This window comes from Chlamydotis macqueenii, chromosome 16 (genome assembly GCF_036417535.1).
Source record: "Chlamydotis macqueenii isolate bChlMac1 chromosome 16, bChlMac1.mat, whole genome shotgun sequence".
NCBI classification, from domain to species: domain Eukaryota; kingdom Metazoa; phylum Chordata; class Aves; order Otidiformes; family Otididae; genus Chlamydotis; species Chlamydotis macqueenii.
In genome coordinates this window covers 6,907,697-6,929,476 of record NC_141571.1, presented here as the reverse complement: position 1 = coordinate 6,929,476, position 21,780 = coordinate 6,907,697, and the positions used below count along the sequence as shown (strand labels likewise).

General features: G+C 39.6%; 1 protein-coding gene across 2 annotated transcripts in view; it reads left to right on the top strand.

The window, feature by feature from the left end:
- Positions 1 to 21,780, top strand: part of SULF2 (sulfatase 2) — a 63,049-nt gene that overhangs the window by 27,913 nt on the left and 13,356 nt on the right. For both annotated transcript variants that reach the window (XM_086761025.1, XM_086761024.1), the window contains exons 5-10: positions 2 to 152; positions 2,015 to 2,190; positions 5,216 to 5,344; positions 6,295 to 6,351; positions 7,038 to 7,167; positions 17,270 to 17,477. In XM_086761025.1, the coding sequence (XP_086617151.1) occupies positions 2 to 152; positions 2,015 to 2,190; positions 5,216 to 5,344; positions 6,295 to 6,351; positions 7,038 to 7,167; positions 17,270 to 17,477 (851 nt within the window). The remainder of the gene's footprint in view (position 1; positions 153 to 2,014; positions 2,191 to 5,215; positions 5,345 to 6,294; positions 6,352 to 7,037; positions 7,168 to 17,269; positions 17,478 to 21,780) is intronic.

Genomic DNA, 21,780 nt, shown 5'->3' with positions numbered 1-21,780 from the left:
GCACTCCCAGTTATAACTATGCTCCAAACCCGGACAAGCACTGGATAATGAGGTATACAGGTCCCATGAAACCTATACACATGGAGTTCACTAACATGCTACAGAGAAAGCGCCTTCAAACACTCATGTCTGTGGATGACTCTATGGAGATGGTAAGATTAGTAGTCCCTTTTTTTTTTTTTTTCTGAACAGATGCTTGTTTCTTGAGTTAAGTTCCACGCTGTGTTGCATGTGAAGATAAGGGGGAAGGAAGGAAAAGGACTGCTTCAATTTTTAAGTGTTTAATCTTCTCACCTCTGAGGATTTTCTCTCTGTTCAATGTGTAAGGATTCTCATCTCCTAAAGACAGGGACCATGAGCTGGGTAGTGTGAGGTGATTTGTTGCCACAGAGCCACTATTGATTAAGGGGAAGAGGGAGAGATCGCCTGAAAAAAAGTGCATCATAAATTCTAAAAATGTATCATCTGATTGTGAAAAGTCATCCTACAACCTATTGGAAATACCTACCTAACTGTGACCATGTTTTGGTCCCGTAACACTGAGTTTCTTAGAGAAGAACAGCAGCAGCAAAAAATGATGCTGCTATCCCATGGTAAACCAGGTCCAGAATGTTACAATGTTAGAAGTAAATAAATATATGGGGAGATATTATTTTAATTAAGCCTGGATTATGAAACAATGAAATCTCTTAGTGCAAGCTGGGTGTCTTGAACAGAAACATTTAAATTAGGTAAAAGCTACTCTGAAAAAGAATGAGTTTCCAGTTGTAAGAAGGTGAATTTAAAGGTGTTGCAATTTACTGCTTATCTCTCATTGTTCTTATTCAAAAAAAAAAAAGGTAGAACATAAAATAAGAGGAGTCTTGTAAGGCAAAGATGAGACTATCTGGACGGCATTGCATCAACTTGTTAGTAATATCTTATAATTACTGATTCAGGTTAGTATGATCTCTAGTTCATATTAATGAACCTGTTTAGATGGATCAGATACCAACATTAGGGGAGATTGGCTATTTTACTACACTATTTTCATATTCTGGTTAGTAAACTGGTTTCACTTTGGGTGATTCACTGCAGGCACTATCAGTTGGGTTGCTTCTTAGTTGTAATTGCGAAGTTAGCTTGATCTTTTCTACTGAATTGTAGGCATTTAATAGTCTTTCAAAATAAAAAAAAAGCAAGAAGAAAAACCAAACCAAAACAAAAACAAACAAACCCACAAAAGAACAAAAAAAAAAACCACACTAAAACAACAATAACAGAGTTTATTTTCTGTGCTGATGTGTGCTGAGTCTGTGTGAGGCACTTTGGTGGTGTCACACCACTTTCATACCTTTGTAAATGAAAATGTTACATAAAAAATTGATCTGTGTTGCTCACAATGGTACATTTCACATAAAGATTCTCATGTAAATCCATAGAAGGAACCACAAACAGATTAAATCTCCTCTAAATTTGCCATGTTAGTTCTCCAGCTACTGAGAGAGTATGACTGAGTGATATTTGTCTGGAAGAGATTTTGCAAATATTCTGCATAATGAGGACTCATTTGTCTGAAGGCAAGACCATTAAGTGTTGCTTAAATAATGTGAGGTTCAAAATGTTGTCATTTTACTGAAATTATTTGCTGCAGGAAAAAGATAAAGGTGGAGAGAACTTCAAAAATGCTTATCAGCTTGAAACCTTTATCTCTGTTACCGTATGTATTTAGTACTGTCTTGACAGTTCTCATGCAAAATACTGAACCCAAACACTTTGTACAATATGGCATACTACTGTGTTTACCTTAAAACAGAAACCAGAAGTTTGCCTTGCAAGAGCCATGATATTCAGTTAGTAAATTTATTATGTGATCATGGATCATTGAGAATGGTTCATTGTGATAACTTGGTGCCATCCTGAACTGTTGTTATTTATTTGTATATTACACATAGGCAGAAAATTATATCCAATATTCTACGTATAGCACTACTCAGCGGAATGAATTTCATATTTTGTTTTGCTTTTTTTTCAGATTTACAATACATTGGTTGAAACAGGTGAACTGGACAACACATATATAATATATACTGCAGACCATGGTTATCATATTGGGCAGTTTGGGCTGGTGAAAGGGAAGTCCATGCCATATGAGTTCGATATCAGAGTTCCTTTCTATGTCCGAGGTCCAAATGTGGAGGCTGGATCCCTGTAAGTGCTTGGCTGTTGTATGTGTGTATATGTATATAGTCACTAGAAAAATGCTTTAAGTTCACATTTCTAGTTGTATTGACCTGGCATCCAAATGGAGGCACAAAGTTCTGCTCATCCTGACTGACTTCCTGCTCATCTTTGGCAGAAAAATCTGGCTACCCAGACAGCAGAACTGATAGCATGTGCTGGTATAACATAGTCAAGGTTATTGCCTTTTTGCTTGCCTAGATGTGCAAGCACACTTTTGTACATGTAGTTGAAAAAAGCCACTTTGAAAAATGTCCAATCTTGGAAATGCTTGTTTCCTTTTGAGAGGTGACATTTTCAAGGTAAAAAAAAATATATTGTATAATGTTCCCTACCACAGTAGATAATTATTAGTTTATGAAGGAGAATGTACATAATAGTTCATATATTGTCATCCACAAAAAGATTCTTTTTGTCTCATCCTTTGAGATTACATGATTAGGGCTGTTTGTTGGATGCATGCAAGCATGCAGAATATGATTGTTAATTAAAATGGTAGCTTTGATCAGCTGAGAAATTATGTAAATATACTTTCTAAGCAATTATTTCAATAGCAAATATTTGCACTTAAGTAATGATTTTGGACAGAGTGCCATAATTTGCTGCCTTTTATTTATATCAGTGTGCATGTTTTAGCATAATTAATGCACACAAAGTATTGCACACAATTTTTTTCTTCAGCGCAGAGGAACAGATCTAGTGTGTAATACGGTAGCAAATAGTTATTAAAAAAATTTCATTCCGTTTGCTGGTTAAATTCATTGATTCACATTATCAGTAGGCACAAAAATGTTAAATTCCATAGATATTGCACTGTGTCTAATTACAACAGTTATGCATGTGAAAAACCATCTTAATTCTCTAAAAAGCAGAGGAGAGATTCTTCAGGTGGAATTAAATGTGTTACCTCAGCGCTGAAAGAAGTTTGTCTGCAGCAGCACAGAATTTCAGATGAGCTGGATTAGCCTTCTACGAACATGCTGCTGTCTTTCCGTTCGACTGCAGCTTTTGGTCTTGCTGGAGAGGCGATGCTAATGTGGCCCAAGCGGACTAAGCTGGTTTTTCTGCAACACGCAGTGCTAGAGACCAGCCACCTCCTGTCCGCTCCACTTCAAGGGTCTTTACACTCAGACATACGTGTGTAACCTTCCCACTGGATTTTATTTTTCAGTGGCTTCTGAAGATGAAAAAAACTCTCTATTAGAATCAGAGACGTCAGCCTGACAGTCTAACAGAACAGAGCCCATCACACTACAACAAATAGGAAGAACAGGATAAAATACCTTGGAGGGGGAATATGTCAGATAATAAATTCATCCTCCCTTTCAGCCTGATTTTCTTTAAATGATAGAACTTCAGTCATCCATGTTTTGCATGAACCTTATGTTTCTTCTGCAGAATAATTGTCATGACTCCCTTTTGATACCAACCAAGATTTAATAGCAGTCACTGTAGCAAGTCATTAGTAAGCTCTCATTTCTGTTACCAAATATGCTACATCACAATTATTAGTAATTAAAATCAAATTAGGTACATCAGTTTAATTTATCATCCATGCTCTTGTCAGTGCCTGTTTGCTCGCTCGCTCAAAAATGTAGTCATTTTTAAGTGCTGTCTCATTAATTAGTGTGAATCCAGCAGCTTTCTTCTGTCCTGTGTTTTGAGCTAGAACTCTGCACTGACACGTATAGCAGCCCATCTGGTCCCATCCTTCCTTTGCGCCTGCAATCATAGTACAGTGATTCTTTATGTTCAGTGCTGTAGAAGGCTGTCTGTATAGCATTATGCTCACTTTCTTTTTTTTTTTTTTTTCCCCACTTGTAAGAAATTGAGTGCCTTCCTTGAATTTTTTTTTTTAAAGAAATAAGGAAAAGAAATAGTACACAGCTGATAAACAGTATGTATATATGTAATACGGTGAGTAATTACACAATGCTATCATAGACGTATGTGAAATAAGTTTGTAAGGTTCAACATAAACTGAAAACAATTCTGAAAAAACAGGCCCATAGTAAAACCAAGTCACGTGGTTAGAAATCGGGGCATTCATTTAGCTACTGAATGCCAGGCTGTGCGACTGGATGCTCTGATCCGTGAACTCGCTCATATTTGGCTGTGGCGGTCCAAGGGATTTGAGGACAGGAGCTGTGTGTACTAGTCAGGAGTTGATGCTATTGTTTATACCAAATCTGAAGATAGTTTAAGTTCAAATATTGTTCTGTTAGCTGTAGTGACTGAACAGCATATGCCGTACTCTGCTAAGTAACAGGGCATGCCTGTTTGCAGAGTGGATAACTGTGCACTTGGGAAGATTGATATTCTGTCAATTAAAACTGTGCTTTTATTTTCTTTCTTTTTTTTTCATTTTTTCTCCATAACTGCTTCCTCTTTTATTCCTGATCCCTTTCCTTTTTCCATCTCACACTCTACATTAACAGCAACTTCTAGTTATGTACTGCAGTGTCTAGCAATGTATTTCTCCTCATGTTCTCTTCAGAACATGCCTCCTGTTACATGAGCTCAGTCTCAGTACTTATTTCTGTACCATATCTTGAAACAGATAAAGCATGTGCTACCTGCCAAATCTACTTTTTAATAAAGTCGTCAGCATATTTGGCAGACCCTTTGATTCTCTAAGACACCCAAGGAGTTTTTCCAATGCTTTCTCATGTTTTGAAAGACCTTTGAACTCTCTTTTGCAATAATTAACTAACTTTGCTTTATGAACTGCTTTACTTTCTCAAAAATGCTTTGTGCTAAAGTTTTAAATCTTCAGATTAGACGCTCTTGAGGCTATCCAACTTATTTCTTGAGGCTATCCAACTGTATTTCACATTTTAATTCCCTTCATGGAAAGGAATTGGATTGTGTCCCCTTTTTTTTTATTTGCAAATGTCACAAAATAAGCCTTCTCAGATCCTCGGTCTCTGTGGAAGAGCTGGAGTTGCTTGGTACCATTGCATAGACTTTAAACCAGGTTCTCATGTTTTTTCAGGAATCCTCACATTGTGTTGAATATTGATCTCGCACCTACAATTCTAGATATTGCTGGATTGGATATTCCATCTGATATGGATGGTAAATCCATTCTAAAACTTCTGGATTCTGAGAGACCAGTGAATAGGTAAGAAATGGAAATGCACATGTGAACATGCATGTGTCTGTACAGGAGACTGAGCAAGAGTTCAGCAACATAGAGCAAATGGAAAGGAAACTATCATAGAATTACCATCTATATTGGGTACGTCATTCACTGGAAAAACTAAAGACCTATTTGGCAATATATGACTGACTTCAGTTATTTATTTTCATTTTGTCAGGTTCATATAGTAGCTATATGGCATCTGGATATACTAAATGTAATCTATGTAGCAGTGAGCAGGCTACATGTGAAGGTCTTTAGCTCTGTGAGTTATAGATTTTAAATGTCTCTGTCATCATTTGTAGCAAACTATTTCATATTGAATAAATGGTAGAATTATTGAGTTGAAAGGATCGGTTGTTTATCAGACTATAATATAAAGACAGAGTAGCACTCAGAATTGCACAGTTATTATTTGAGACTTTCCATCAATACTTTCATTGGAAAAAGACTGAGGAAGAGAATTAGACTGGATGCTTGCTAGAGAAAATCAGCAGAAAAAGGGAAGAAGGAGATTTGCTTTACAAGCAGTTGGATGGAGGGAGAGGGGGAAAGGAGCAGCTGCTATAGAACAAGATACTTTGAGGGTCGTGTGCGGGTTAAAAGCCCAAACTGGAGTCAGGAAATCCTGATTTAATTTGCGATCCTTTGTGATCAAGGATAATTCAGTTAATCCCCTGTGCCTTAAACATGCTTATGTTGAAATAGCTGTACTGTGTGAATCTGTTGCAGATTTTGTCCCTGTGAGAACAAATCTGTCCTGTGTTTGTTCATTATTTGCAGGCATATGTGCCTGCTTCATAAAGCTGGATGTTGCCTTGTGCAGCTATATGTAATATTTCTCATCTGTATTAGGGGTGGGAGAGAAAACGGGCATAACTTGATTACTGGTTTTGTGGGAATTGCTTCTTCCTCTCCTCATTTCCTCCTAGGTTCCATTTAAAGAAAAAGGTGAAGGTGTGGAGAGACTCGTTCCTAGTGGAAAGAGGGTAAGGAAAGTGTTAATCACAAAGCCTAGTCTTTTTAAATAGAAGGACACTGAATGGCTAAAGCCAAAGCAGTGTTCTGCCACAGACCTAAAGCCATTTAGCTGTGCCAGGGCTGGGACTGCGGTGTGCCTAATGGTGGTGATTGTGTGATGGGAGGGAATGTATGGCCTTTGCCTAGAGCCTGCAGAAATGTTCTGTTGGGTGGGGGAAGGGGAGTGTTACTTGAATTGAGAGATGGAAAGGCATCCTGTTTTGCTTTCAGTAGCTGCCCACCTGACCCTCCTTCTTGTGTCTTGGGAATATGAATAACCTTTCCTATCCGCTTGTTCATCTGCTGGCCATTCCCTCTATGCCTTTGCCTTACTACGTAACATGAGGCATGAAGGGTTTGCTAACTGCAGCCCTGTAGAGCAAGGAGGGTGTTGTCTCTTTGTATCAACTGTTGTTACTGCCTATCAGTCAGACATGAAACACACTTGTCTTGGTGTCGTCTGTTCATGATATGAATAACTTGTGTGTTATCGGAGATGGTGGCAAGTGCTAGTTTCTACTGGACTGCTAAGTTTTGGCCACCAGTGATGCTGTGGGCTTGGCAGATAACCTACACCTGTGAGCCTTTTCAGCAAACTGTTTGTGTATCTTGAAATTAATAGTAATGCCAAAATTATTATTTTTTTCTTTTCCAGTAAACTGCTGCATAAAAGGGAGAATGAGAAGGTAGATGCCCAAGAAGAAAACTTTCTACCCAAATACCAGCGTGTGAAAGACCTCTGTCAGCGAGCTGAGTATCAAACAGCTTGTGAACAGCTAGGCCAGGTAAGGCATTGTACCTCTGACTGAAAGTAAGCAGTGGTAGTTGGGCTAAGCTTATCACCTTAGCTGTGACGATGTCCTTCACCTTGTCATCAATGCCAGCTTATAAATAAAATGACTCATTCTGTGGCCTTTGCTCAAAATCATATTACAGCATTTATGAGATTGACTGTCAGTCAGGAAATTGCTGATTCAAGTACCTCTGTATTGATTTCTGACTACTGTTAAGAGAACTGCCTAGGCTATTTTCCCATTTCATTTAATTCCCCAAATAGAATGTGGTTGGGATTCATTAGTAATGAGAAGCTACAATGAACCTAACGGATTGACATTCTCCAAATACCTATAGCTCACTTTGCTTTGAATTCTTAATTTAACTTATTTAGTTGTTATTATTTGGAATTACATATAATAATGGGAAACTAACATTCTGTGAACTCAGTATATCCTTTCTCTTAACAAACATTTACTGTGAAAACACACATGCAATTATGACTGCAGGCAGTCTGTGTGTATATGGGCACAAAGCTCATTGATTATGTGTCATTTCTCTTGTTGTTACATAACTGTTCTGGGCAGATATGAAAATATGTTCACTTCAGATCCAAATTATGTAGAAGAAATTCAGCAAAAAAAAAAAAAAAATGATTAGTATCAATACATGGTCTCAGTGCCGGAGAAGGTTTCGCCAATTTACCAGAGCAGTGCAGAGGCATAGCAAAGCTGTCTCCAGCAGCTCCACTTCTGGGGAGATTTCTCCACTCTTGAGGGAAATCTTCATCCTCTGAAAACATGGCAAACTTGACTCTGTGCCATTGCTTTCTCATCCAGGTACCAGTCAGAGTACCCGCTTCCAAGGGCTGTAAAGCGTTTTCCCCAGGGACATGTGGCCAAAGGGCTGAAGGTAGATGGCTCCACATGCGAATGTGTCTGTTATTAGACTGTTATTAGACTGGCATTACCTCATATCCTGGCAGCTCAGAGGGCTGTCAGAGGAAGTGGAATATAACCCTTCTTGTAGGCATGATCTGAACAGCTTACCAAGGCTACAGTCAGTAATGGGCTACTTAGCCTACAGTAGTTCATTTTCTACTGTTGGAGGCCAGACTCTCTACTTCTGGCTCTACCGATCATGCAGTTCAGTGCACCTGTGAAACGAATCCATTGTTCCTTAGGTATTTGGATCCAATTTATATGTATAACCATTTTCCAGATGCTCTTTTCCTCCTGTGGCTTCTGTCAGATTTTAGTATATGAAGAGATTATAATGTCCTGTTCTTCCTGAAAATACCAAACTTAAAGAAGTATTTTGTGCAGTAGCTTATTGTCATCAGATGTCTTGAGCTGAAATTTTAGATGGGTAGGAGCAAGCCATTGTTTTTTTAAATTGCAGTGTTCTTTGAGAAACTGGGGGAAAAGTCATTGTTTCTGCTGCAACATAATCCAGTAAGTAGTTTGGGGAAATACAGTTTTTCTTTTTCCATTAGTATTTTTCCTTTGAAAGATGTTTCAGTTTCTTGCTTTTGTCTTCATCTTCCCAATTTTTTTGAACATTACTTTAAGAACAGAGAAGGAAAGAGACTTTCCAAGTCCATGTTGTCACTTAAGCTGTCTCTTTCCATAAGGTAACTTAGCTACATTCAGGCTTTCTTTCTCTAATTACCACAGGGGAAGGCCCTGTATTGTCTACACACATTCACAGGCTTATGTTGTGTTCCATGGATAATAAAATATCTCTGACATCTGTAGGAAGTGAGCATAAAATGTCAACTCCATACTCAGAATTGCCAATAAATTCCAAAGTGAAGGTGTGCTAATAGGAGGTGCGTGTGCTGCATCCGCATTGTCAGCAGATAAAGAGGAGAATTGTTTTGAGCAGTTCAGTCAGACGTAATTGGAAGTGATAGGATGAAATTGAGCAAAAAAGAAATTTAAGTTGGACATCAGGAAAAATTGCCTAACAATCAAGTCAATTAGAGTCTGGGAAGGGCTCTCAAGGGAGTCTCAGTCCATCTAACCCTTGCTCTAGAGAATATGCCCTAGTAGTCTGTCTAGACAGCAGGAATAGTGGGAGATGAATGTGCTTATTTGAGGATAAATTGTGTCTAAATAGGGGTGCACCCAAAAGTCTTCTCAGAGTGAAGCAAGACCAACTTCTCAAATGACAAATGGGTGTTGTCTGTTTGCTGGTGCTGTTCACATCTCTGCGTAGTAAGTAGAATGAACCCAGCTGAATAACATACCAGTGCCGTGGGGAGTTCAAGGTTTACAGATACAGTGGTTATTTAGCAGAAGTCTCCTGATCCTGCGGGAAACTTTATTGTTCTGCATTTAACAGTATCTGGAGTGTTTGGTGCAAGAGGTGAGTTTTCACATCCTAATGCAAAGTGGAAGTCTGGTTCAGAATTAGGTGAAAGCTTGCTAAAGTCAGTGGGACTCTTTTGACTCAAAGTTTTGGGGAGCTGCTGTTCCATGCACAGAGAAGTCTGAGCAGTGCCAGGGAATCTGAAGTGTGAGCAGGAGAGGAGAAGCACAAATGGAGGACAAAGACTCAGAAGGGAGTGAATGAGAAGAGACAAGGACAGAGCTTAGAGTAAAGGAGAGGTGAAGAAAGCTTTGAATGTGAGATGGAGAATTTGAAATTCTTCTTTGTGAGCGTGCAAGTTTGTGAATACGGTTCTATCACCACAAAATGCTCTTCCTTTGCAAATCTCTGTCACCCTCCTTGACCTATAATCGTTTTGATAAGAGAGCACCGGGATCATGGAGATGAGGCTATTCATGCTGTTTAAAACCTTGTTTCAGAGTCCATTATGTGGGATTTTTTTGGCAACACTAATATATGTAAATTCTTCTGAGTGCAATGGGAATCTGTGTGTTGCCATGTTTTCTTTTTCAGTTAGTAGAGTTTGGTCTGTGTTAGTTATTTGCATCCAACAAAGGGTGACTGTAGGCTCAGATGAAAGAGCAGCTCAGCATTTATATTCAAGAATTTAAGAGATGAGCTCTTTCTTCCCACATGAAATAAAAAACATTTATCCTAGTACCTAATAGCTGCCACACAAATTTTTTTCTCTTCAGTGTAGTTTGGCCTTTCATTCTAAGCTGTCTGGTAAGTGGAAGCTGACCCACTTTTATCTGGCGGCCTGCATTAATGTGCTTTTGTGGAAGCCAATTATGATATCAGCATTGCTCTGTAGAGCATTCCCAGCAACTCCACAGTATCATAACAACAGCTGCACAAAACCTCCCTCTAAGAAGCCAACTTTGTGCATGGGGGTTAAACATGCAATACCTGCAGCACTGCTGATTGCTGTAGCGAATCTATGCTGTACATGGTAAAAAAAAAAAAAGTTAATTTTATCTTTAGTAGGAGTACCATAGTACAGTAATATTGCTAACTTGTGAAGAAAAAATAGTCTGAATTCACATAATTTCCTTTTCAAATCCTTTTTACTTTGAAAGCTCTATTTATGTGCAGATTTGAGACAAGCAGAATTTGTCTTTAAATAGCAGTAAAAAAATATTTTATATGATAGTTTTTTCACCAGAACAACATTCAAAATGCAGAATTTTTCACTTTGTTTCCTTCAGATGTTCTGCAAATGAAAGGTTTGATACACAGCGTTTCCTCTGATTGCTTTGTGCTGTAACAGGATCATTAAGGGATATTCTCTTTTGTAACTGATGTGAAGATACCATAACTAAAAGTGTGCCACTTAGTGGGTTGGTCCCTCCAGTTCTCTGGCATTGGAGGCACAGCAGTGCTGCAAGCTGTTCTGATCAGTGTGTGCTTTTCTACAGCAGTTCCTAAGTGGTACCTGTGGATCATATTCCTGCCACCACAATCATCTTTAGCCGTTGCCTAGGGCCAAGGGTGGAGCAGGAGAAAAAATTACTTACATATTCTCTTTTCCTGAGGGCACTGTTGCTTGAACTTATGTTAGCCAGATGTCGGAAACTAAGTCAGGTTTTATAAGGAATTTATTTAAAAACTGGGAAGAAAGCTTTTGATCTGTGTATCTTGTGTGGTTGTCCGGTTCTTTTGTACCTAGCAGAGATATCCTGAGGTTACTAAAGAATTTAGATTCTGTTGCTAAGTGAAGCATATCAAGCGAGCTAGAATCCAGATAATTTTAACAGCTCATTAGGCGAATCTTTGGACTTCCTGAATTCCAGTGCCAGTTGCACGTGCTCAGCAACTTTTCGGATTTAGTTGTTAATCTGTGATTACAACAAGAAATGACTTGTTGATAACTTCATACATTAAAAATTTTATCAGCCCTCAAACTGATAACATTAGAAGGCAACAAACCATGAAAATTAAAATAGCGATGATTTATTAAGGGCTGTTTTTCAAGGATTGTATTCCTTATCAGGGATCATAACTAACAAAACTGGTTTCCTCCTTTAGGCAAAGATAGCCTGTAGAGATTTCCAGAGGCTCATTTACTTACAGGTTTTTTACTTGCTGTTACTTCACAAAACCAAGACATCTGCATCTCTTGTTAAGTGAGATTTTTAAACTCTTTGTCGTCACAGTAGTGGATGTTGCAAATAGCTTGCCAAAATCAAAATCAAGATTTAATAAAAATGCCAAATTTTTCAAATATCCTGGCATGAGTAGCAGTGCAGTTTAGTTCCAAAGACAATGAGCTGGACATCAGGAGACTGACTTCAGTCTCAACTGTTACGGACTTGATGTGGGACCTCGGAAAAATCAATTCCCCTTTGAGTGCTGCTGGTTTTTTTCCTCCACCACTAATGTAATTTCTGCTTGGGCTGAACTCCCTAGCTTCTGCGGTACCTAACACAGCGGCTGGGACCATTTAATGTCATGAATGAATTATATAATTGTAATCTTAAATTTAGCTGAATACCTGATTTTTCATTTGTGTGCTAGCTGATTGTCCCACCTGTCTCGCTTCAGCTACAGTCTGGGTCAGTAAAAAGCCCTCCAAATTTTGTGTCAATAAATTGTTCATCCATCTTACAGTTTTGAGGTTTGGGTGATATGTAGTGTTTGACAACTGAAATTGAGCTGGGAGCCCAGAGGTCTGAATCTCCAAAAATCATGAGCCGGTGTAATGAAATAACGTCCGGTTGGAATGAAGACCAGGCAGTGCTATTTATATACTGGTGACATGAACCAGAGGAAACTAGACTTGTCCTTTGCCAACGGAGAAACTGGAAGAAGGTACAGGGGAGATGTAAGGGGAGTGGGAACAAAAAAAAAAACACGAAAAAAAAACATTGCAAAATTTAAGAAAATAATACCTGTAGGGAAGAGCTAAGGAACTGGACATATTCAGTCAAAAACGTAGCTGGGGAGAGAGAGGAGTGTCCATGAATGTGAGATGCTGTGCAGAAAACATGAGCCGATTATTTTCAGTCAACAAGAACAGAGAAGTGATGTGTATGAGACAAACAATGGGAAACTCAACTTGACTGTTTCCTGAAACCTGTAACATTTCAGCAGTAGGACAAGCTGCCAGCAAAAGCAGTCGAACTACCTCTTATAGAGAAAGAACTTGCATCTTTCTCTGGATTTTGCTGTTTTGTCTTCATTAGCCCAATTAAAAAAAATAACACAAGGAGCAAACCAAAGCAAAGAGGAGCTGTCTAAACTGTAACTTCCACTGTTTCATACTAACTAAACTGTAATTGTACTATTTCATACAAGAAAAAAATGTATCCTGACTACCCATAAATGAATTTAGACTAGAAGTTAAAATATTTGTAGGCATTAAAGCAGTTTGTCTCTAGCACAACATCCAGTGTGGCAGCAAGGATGGGGTTCAGAAAGCATCTCCATACATCAAAGAAGATGGATATTGCTGAAGTTTTTCTGTCGAGTCGCTGGCAGGGACAGGGGACTTCATTATCCTGCAGAAACTTAGATTCCTAGAGCCTATATTACTAAAACTGTTAGGGAGGGAGCATAGCTCGCAGCTAACTGATCAGACAGTTTCACTTTTCACTTCTCTGTAAAAGGGAATGGAATCTCTTTCGCTTAACAAAAAGAGGAGCTGATGAGACGCAGCATGATGATTTAGGGCTCAGCTCTGAAAGCTCTATGTTTGAACTGGAATCTTTTCTTAGCAAGGCTTGTGTGATCAGCCCTTTCCCCCAAAGAAAACAATGTCATTTGAGAGAGATTCACTGAAGGAAATTAGTGAATTGTAGGAGAAAATCCTATAGGGAAGATCATGGCTATTTATTTCTGATTGGGGCCTCATGTAATGACTTTGAATTAATATCTGTGATTGCTGTAGCGGTAAGAAGATATTGATGCACAATAATGCAAAAACCACTTCATGATGATGGGGACTCTGAAGGAAATAATGAGGTTTTGACACTCAGAAAATAGAACATGTCTTTTTCTGCTAAGTGGTCATTTGCATGTTCAAGGTGAATAGTGTTACTGGGGGGAAACAGGGCATCTGTTCAGTCTGCAACTGCTGCTGTTAAGATTGATGTTTTGTAGATATTGAAGTCTTAATTTACTCCTGTGGATGCATGTAGCAGGTAGTTTGGGCTGGGGAGGAGAATTTATGTTACAAACTGTCTTTATTTGCCTATGCGGCGTACCTTTGAACAAGACTTCTGTTCACTAGTACTAATTTCTCCATTAAACTAAAGCCCAGACTCTTCTGCCTTGCACGCAAATAACTGAGTAGCATGTGTTGTGCGGTGGGAGGTAGGGCAGAGGATGGAGCAGAAGTGTTAGAACAAGCCCAGCACAGTAGGTGGCAGAAAGCACGAGCACAGCAGCCAATTTAGCCTGCCTGAAGATGGGGGGAAATCTCCAGCTGGAATAGCTTTAATGATTAAAAGAGGTGTCTGGAAAGTTTTGCACAATGTGAGCTCAATGGACTTCAGGATGTATTGCAAAAGCCATTTATTCCGTCGCTTCAGTAGCTGTTCTGCAAGGCTTTGTAGGAGGAAAGCAAAGTTCTTCATTTGGAGTTTTGATATGAAGTGGGATGAAGATTGTGGAGGAGTTTGAGTTTTCCACTGACTTTTAGTTTATGTTAAACTGGCCTCCCTTCCAGGTCTTAGCTCTTGTGAGTTGTTACAAGCTGTAGAACTTGAATTAGGAACACGTCTTTGGGTCTAATGAAGATAAGACCTGAAAAGTTTGGGGCAAGTGGTGAGCTAAAGGCACTTTGTTTTCTGGACTAGTGGAGTTAATCCACTATTTATATGTAATTATGTTTTGCTGCTGAATGATAGTAATTTGTACCTATGAGCCAAAGTATCTCTGGGACACTCTGGAGTTCTTCATACAGGGATTTAATTATTTAAGTGATTACCTCTCATAAAATATTTTAGTTACTTCCAGGGTTTAATACAGGATTCTGCATGATGGTATGCTGTGCACTAGAAACCAATTTTAAATGCCTGAACTCACAATGTTTAAAGCTTCTTGGCTGTCAAGTAGAGGTTTTCACAGTTCCTTAGCAATTACTGCTCTTTTTCACTAAGTTTGAAGGGATCCTGTGGAAATGACTGCAACACGGTCATATCGTGATACTGACCTAGAGAATTTGTGTTGGTACTTACGAGCAGACACATTCACACACACGCCTATATCTGTTTTTGGGAAAAAAGTAAAAGCTCCAGACTTCCCCTGACTTGCCCTCCAGCATGTGTTCAGTGTTTGCTTCTCAAGTCGTTTGTGTAGTTCTGCAGTGCCGTTGTTCAGCAGCCAGCCTGTTACTGCGTACAGTGTGCCCTTCCAGCGCTGCCTGTGAGATGGTTTCACTGTAGCATACAGCTGCCTTGGAAAGATTTAACCTGCACCAAAAATGAAAGGATTTTTTTTTTTTTTTCCAGTTCACCTGGAGGGGAAAAATGAGCATCACTTTCTTGACAGGAGATGAAAGAAAGAGAAAAAATACTTTTGGGCTACACATCAGAGCGCTTATTTACAGTAGTTCTCATTATGGCATTTAACTTACCCTCAGTTGAATCTTCATTTTTCATATATCAGACACCTACAGCATAGAGCTTTACTGAGCAGAAAATGCAATTTGTTCATATATTTTCTCAAATAAGATTCAGATTAACTGAAATTGGAAACAGCAATAAACATTTTTTACGTCTTTATTTTTTTTTAATTTTGAAAGAAACCGTTGCTTATTCTAGTAAAATAACTTTTACTTCAAACCTCAGTCTGTACATCAATCAAAGTTAGACATTTATAAAAAAAGATTGAAAAAAAGACTCAGCAATTTATTCTTCAAAGGTTATTTTTGTTCTAGACCCCATCTAGGTACATGTGTCTTGCTTTACAGATGAAGGCAGTCATACAAAGATGTCTGATTGGAGTGTCTTATTGTCAATATCTCTCATCGATTTCCTCTGATTCCTTGTGCTGAAAGTTAAGCCAGGTTTATCTGCATCAGTGCAAGGCTTGGATCGTACAGGAGGCTGGACACAATATCAACTGGGGTTGAGAAGTAATTATAGCTCAGGAGACCTGGCATCCCGTTGTCTGAGAAAATAAGTAGGCACACCGTAAAACTCTGATCATTTTAAATGAGAGGATCTCCTGTGGACGTAGATAAATCCACTGTAACTGGGCAGTTCACTTCTGACTCCTGTTAAATTCTGTATTATAAAAGCACAATGATACTGTTTTCTTACTTTACTGTCATGCAAACAACGGAGTGAATGTCAATGGAAAATGTAGACTTTGTTGTCCTAGCCTGGCGCACCTCTCTGTGGGAACTGAAGTGACTGAATTTCCCTCGTAGAGTTGCAGGCTGTGGTAAAATGCCATCTCACTTGGGAGCTGTTGCTGGTTTTCCGTCTGTTCTTTTATTTGGAAAATTCTCAGTATTCCAGTGAGTCCTGGAGGCACAGGCTTAGGATTTTGTAATAGGGAAAAAAAAAAGGAACGCCTCTCAAGACTCAGCGAAAAGCTGAAGTGTTTCCAAGAGTCTCAGTAGCAACTGCTAGTATGAGAGTTTTGTATGTATCTCAAAGCCCAGCTCTGTAGCTAGTAGTGTGTTGGTAAATAAAGGAGTAGGTGATGTGTCTGGGAAGTGGGTAAAACTTCTGTGCCAGATTGAAGGTGGCTGAACTCCCTTGCCCTTGGCACAGCTCTGACAGCATCAGAGAGAGATGTGTAAGCAAGTTACTTCAGGTTTTGAGTCACAGAAGGAATTGGAGGTTAGAGATGAGATTTTTCTCTGATTTGAGTGGAGGAGGGAGGGGATTCTCACTTCACAGGCGCTCAGTGCAGCTCGCCATTGCTTGTCAAGCCCAAGGGTGTTGACTGGAAAAAGCTATTAAGAGAAACACTCAGGATGGAGATAAACTCATCTAACTACAGACTTCCATAGCTGATCCAGTCATATCAACTCTCTTAAAGGTCAGTGAAGAGAAATTGGCACTTCTGCAGGGCAATCAATGCTTTTTCTTACCTGATTTATACAGCCACTTTAGGATGACGTGAGTTATACCCTGGAAGTGACTGTTCCTGCTCTTTGACTGTAGAAGGAGTCGACACAACCAGCTCAGACCAGATCTTTACAGTGAAGGAGTCCACAACTTGGATAAAGCCATCCCACCATCAGATATTTGAACTAAAAAAGAGAGGGAAGCTCCTCCAAAAAGGTTTTTTCCCTTCTTATAGAGTGTGGGCTGGGGCTGAGATGATATGCAGGCCTGGAGCTTGGTGCTGTTTTAATGGCATAGTAGTGGCATAGATTCCTGACAGCCTGACAAACACATTTGCTGGTAAGCAAGAAGGATTATTTTCAAACCTGCAGACCAAGGCTTGAGTGTCCTTGGTTTATGTCCACAGTTATGCTTCTGAAAGTTGTCACTTGTAATCTCCATGTTTTTAGCTGTAGTATTGATTTTGTTAAGAAATTCCCATGTTCCACCTCCAAGAAACAAAATCAGAAACAAATGCAAGAGTTCCTGTTTTGTCTGAAAAAGGAAGATTACAAAAAAAAAAAATCTGTTAATCTGTTTTGATTGTGGCTGATGAGCCTCAGCTTACTATGACGAGGACTCTCTGATAGATCACTGGAACTGGCCGTTAGAGCACAGTTGGGACAGAGTTTTAATGACCAAATTTTTCTCACAGAAGTGGCAGTGTGTGGAAGATGCCAGTGGAAAGCTTAAGCTACACAAGTGCAAGGGAATGGCAAACTTGGCAGCTGCAGGCAACAGCAAAGGCACCTCCAACATTTTGCCCAAGTATTACAACAGGAACAATGAAGACTGCAATTGTGAAGAGAACGAATACAAGCTGAGCCATGTTGGACGGAGAAAGAAACTCTTCTCCAAGAAAAGTAAGTGAACTCACTGTATCTTCTGTCTCTGCCTTAGAAAACTGTTATGAGTTTGTTCGCTAACACACATAATTGTCCTGATTTTCACGGGTATTGAATTCTATCAGCATATTTACTGTGTATCTAACTATGAAACAGTGTGCCTCATATTGGGCAATCATATTTGGAAATATCTCTGTAGGAAGAGAAGTGTTTTGATCCAAAATAGGGCCCTGTATTTGTCTTTCAAAACTGGGAAGTGCAGTACACACTGAAGTGGCAAGTAGCACATCCTTACATAGGCCATGAAACATGAACAGTGTTTTACAGCAAATACTTCAGTTTTCAGTAGGTACTATGATGCTTGGAGCCATTACTGCAGTAATTTATTTTTAATAAGGATGCGTGCGCTTTGTTACGGAAGCTGCTTGCTTCTAACATCCTTTCCTTGTGCTCAGTCAGCAGAGACAAGGCTGACTTCTAACCAGAGATCACGTCCAAAGGGGATGACTCTGTTTCTAGTTTCCTTGGCACAGATCAGGTGCATTTTCAGAAAGCCTATTCCACTGACTCTGTATTAAACCTTAGTCAGACTAACATCTATATTTGAAGTACATAGTCTAATTATAGATTAAAGAAGCGAATGGCAGCACAGAATTATTGTTCACTTGTAATGTTTCTTTCGTCTCACTCCACAAATACAGAGCCTTAATTATTTAGCAGATTAGTCTTTCTGTGTAATGACCTGGCACAAGCTTCAAACAGAGAGTTTAAATTGATTTTCTCCCATTATATTTGCCTTGCAAGCTGATTAGTACCTACTAAGCTAATTTTTGGTTGAAAAAAAATTATTGGTTCCAGGATGAAATTACTCAACTATACTTGCTGTTTAAATATGTGGCACAGCAGATAATCTTTAAATAATACTAGAACTTGCAGTTCAATTAACTTTTTTTTTTTTTCAGTCACATAGAAGAAAGTTCAGTTAGGAGGAGTCAAATAACAGGAGTAGATGGAAGGCACTTAAGAGGAGGAAAACAATTTAAGTGAGGGCAACATAATGCTATCTGATAATACTTAACACTTACTTAAGTACTTTTTATCTGTCGTGCTTCCTAAACATTAATTTTCACAACATCCAGAGGAGGTCGTTAAGTGTATCATTACCTTTAGTTTATGTCTGAAGGAGGTTGAGGTACAGAAAGTGAAGGTTGCTCCCTCTAGCAGAGGGATCAGAAGGGTGTTTTTTTCCCTGTGTTCTGCTCAGAAGAGGCAAGCTTACATTATAGCCTTCAGCTCACTTGCCTCATTGAACCGTAAGGAATAAACCTTAGCAGCCTAAGATAGGATCTTGACAATCTTTTTCCCATTGCTTGTGTCTTGAGTAAAATAGACTCCACAGATGCTTTTTTCCCTCTGCCCACATCCACCGTGTGCCATGCAGTGGAAGAGGTTAGCCTGGATCTATTGACAGACTCTTTGATTTGGTGTCAGCTGTTCTTTCACATGCCCTTATCTAATAAATCACACGCTGAACACAAGTGAGTACAAAGCAATACAAGTCAAGGTAACATACCGAGGTTTTTCTAAACAGCTTACCTAGAAAGCTGGCAGACCGGATTGTGAATGGTAAGAGGGTGACCTGAATGCTGATGACGTGTATTTGAATTTTTAGGACCTGTTTCACGAGACTTGGAATAAAGTGCAGTCTGTGGTGGGTTGCATAGTTCTGAGGGCGTCCTTGGGGTCTGCTACTCAGAATTTGATGAGTGCATGGGATGGTACTGCAGCCCTGCTTGAATGCCAGTAAAAGCTATTCATATTGAATAATAGCTAAACAGAAAACAGAAGTTTCGGACTGGACTAGGGTCATGTCCAGATTAATACTGTAGTTCACAGCAATAGTGTAGTTTTGAAGGAGCACCATGATCACTCCCTCCTGTCACGCACAATAGAGGTGGATTTGCAGTGCGATTTTGATTGGTTCTAATCTAGAGTCATTTGCAAATAACTAAATTGGATGCCCTGCTTCTGGGGTGCATTAAGTGTGTTGCAAGCCCTGATGAGAGTACGAGGATTGGTCTTTCAGAAAGATTAAAACCAGTCATGTGTGGTGAGAACATGTGGTCTAAAAGACAAGACTAAATTGCTGATGGGGGACTGGAGCACCAGATATTGATAAAATAATTACTTTCTAATGTAGGCATGGTCTAGACCCATTGTTAGGTGCACCAGTGCATTTAGCAGGCAAAAATGTTTTCTAAATTGAGTAAATTCAGTTGCAAACCAGAGTCATGTCATGTACATGCCATTTGGGCCATATGCAAATACACAACTTGCCTTCAAAGTTTTTACATGCTACAAACATGTAAGCATTAATATTCAATATGTCTGGGTTTGGGTGTCAGGAGTGTTTGCATTGCTGTGTCCTCCTTATTTTCTTTAGTATGTTTTTATTTGTAAAGGAAAGATGAAACAAAGCTTTGCAGTAGGAAGAAAGTTTAAAGTAATAGTGAGCTCTTAAAATTTTTGGCTGTATTGTGGTCTATTATGTTTTTCTTGTTGTGGATTTGATCTCCTCCTCCTGTGATAAAAAGTATGTGTGATTAAAGGAGTTATTAAGCTGCGTGTAGAGAACTGATGGTAGGCCACACAGATATATAAACAACAAACAGAAGCGTGTACAAAGGGGCTAGTGCGTTTTTATTCCAGTTTTCATGTCATTTATTTTTCTTTTGAGGTTGTCTCAATGCTGGAGCAAAAATATTTTCTTTGTTATCAAAAAAAAAAAAAACCCAAATGAAACCTGAACATCAGCTACTTAAAAGATAATGCATTTGAAGTATAATTTTTAATGGCAGTTGTGAAAACGGAATGTAAGAAAGTTTTGGTTTTTTTGGGGTGTGTTTTTTTGTGGTTTTTTTTTTTTTTTTTTTGTCTTTGAAATATCTAAGGACACAGGTTCAAAATAAGGTACCTAATGCCCAAGAAAAAATGCCTCTAAAGCTTTACCATATTTCTAGAAAAGATATTTTCACAAATTTGACTTCAAAGTGCCTAATTTTACTTTGGTGTTATAGAAGAAAATGCTGCTTCTCTACAAAATTCTGGAAAATATATAGACGTTACTGGGAAGTATCAAGCAGGAATTCATGAGGCTAGTGATGGATCTTTTCCTTGTGGTACGTGTAGAAGCAGAATCTTTGCATATTGGCATATTGTATCATCAAGGTGATGCTGGAAATTACATAAAATCCAAAATACCTGCGTAGAGTAAGTGTCAACAGGGAAGACCAAGAGTTCTCTGTCTTGTGCAATGTTCCCGCTGAGCAGCCATGCTCCTGCTTTGGGGAAATTGCCATACAGTAGTTACAGTTGGTCAAAGCTTTCTCAGTTATCCCTGAGAGAACGATCATTTCCAAATGATCTCAGTGTTAAATCATGACTTTGGCGGCTGCAAAATAGACAATAAGGCTTGGGTGATAAAGATGTGATGAGAGTTAAATATCAGCCTGAAGGCTGGGTGTGTTTATGTCAGATAGGAAGTTTATGGTTTTATAGTACAACATTGTCTCACTTTTGTTGTGGTTTAGCCCTGCTCAGGACCATGCTACACGGTCTCTCGCTCGCTGTCCCGACCCTCCAAGGGAACAGGGGAGAGATATTATAACAAAAAGTCCAGGCTTTGAGATAAGGACAGGGAGAGATCATTCAAGTTACTGTTACAGGCAAAACAAACTTGACTTGGGAAAAGTATTTCAATTTATTAATTATAAAACCAAAGGAGGATAATGAGAGAAGGGAGTTAAGCTTAACTTAATTCCAAATTACCTCCACCTCCTTCCCCCTGGAGCAGCACGGAGGGGGAATAGGGAATGGGGGTTACGATCAGTTCAGCACATGTTCTTTTTCCGCTGCTCCTTCCTCCTCAGGGGAAGAACCCCTCACATTCCTCCCCTGCTCCAGCGTGGGGTCCCTCCCACAGGCCACAGCCCTTCATGAACTGCTCCAACGTGGGGTCATATTTCCACGGGGTGCAGTCCCTCCAGAACGGCTGCCCCAGTGCAGGCCTTTCATGGGCCACAGCCTCCTTCAGGCACCTGCCTGCCCCGGCACAGGGTCCTCCCCGGGCTGCAGGGGGATCTCTGCTCCTCCGTGGGCCTCGCCGGGCTGCAGGGGGATCTCTGCTCCTCCGTGGGCCTCCCCGGGCTGCAGGGGGATCTCTGCTCCTCCGTGGGCCTCCCCGGGCTGCAGGGGGATCTCTGCTCCTCCGTGGGCCTCCCCGGGCTGCAGGGGGATCTCTGCTCCTCCGTGGGCCTCCCCG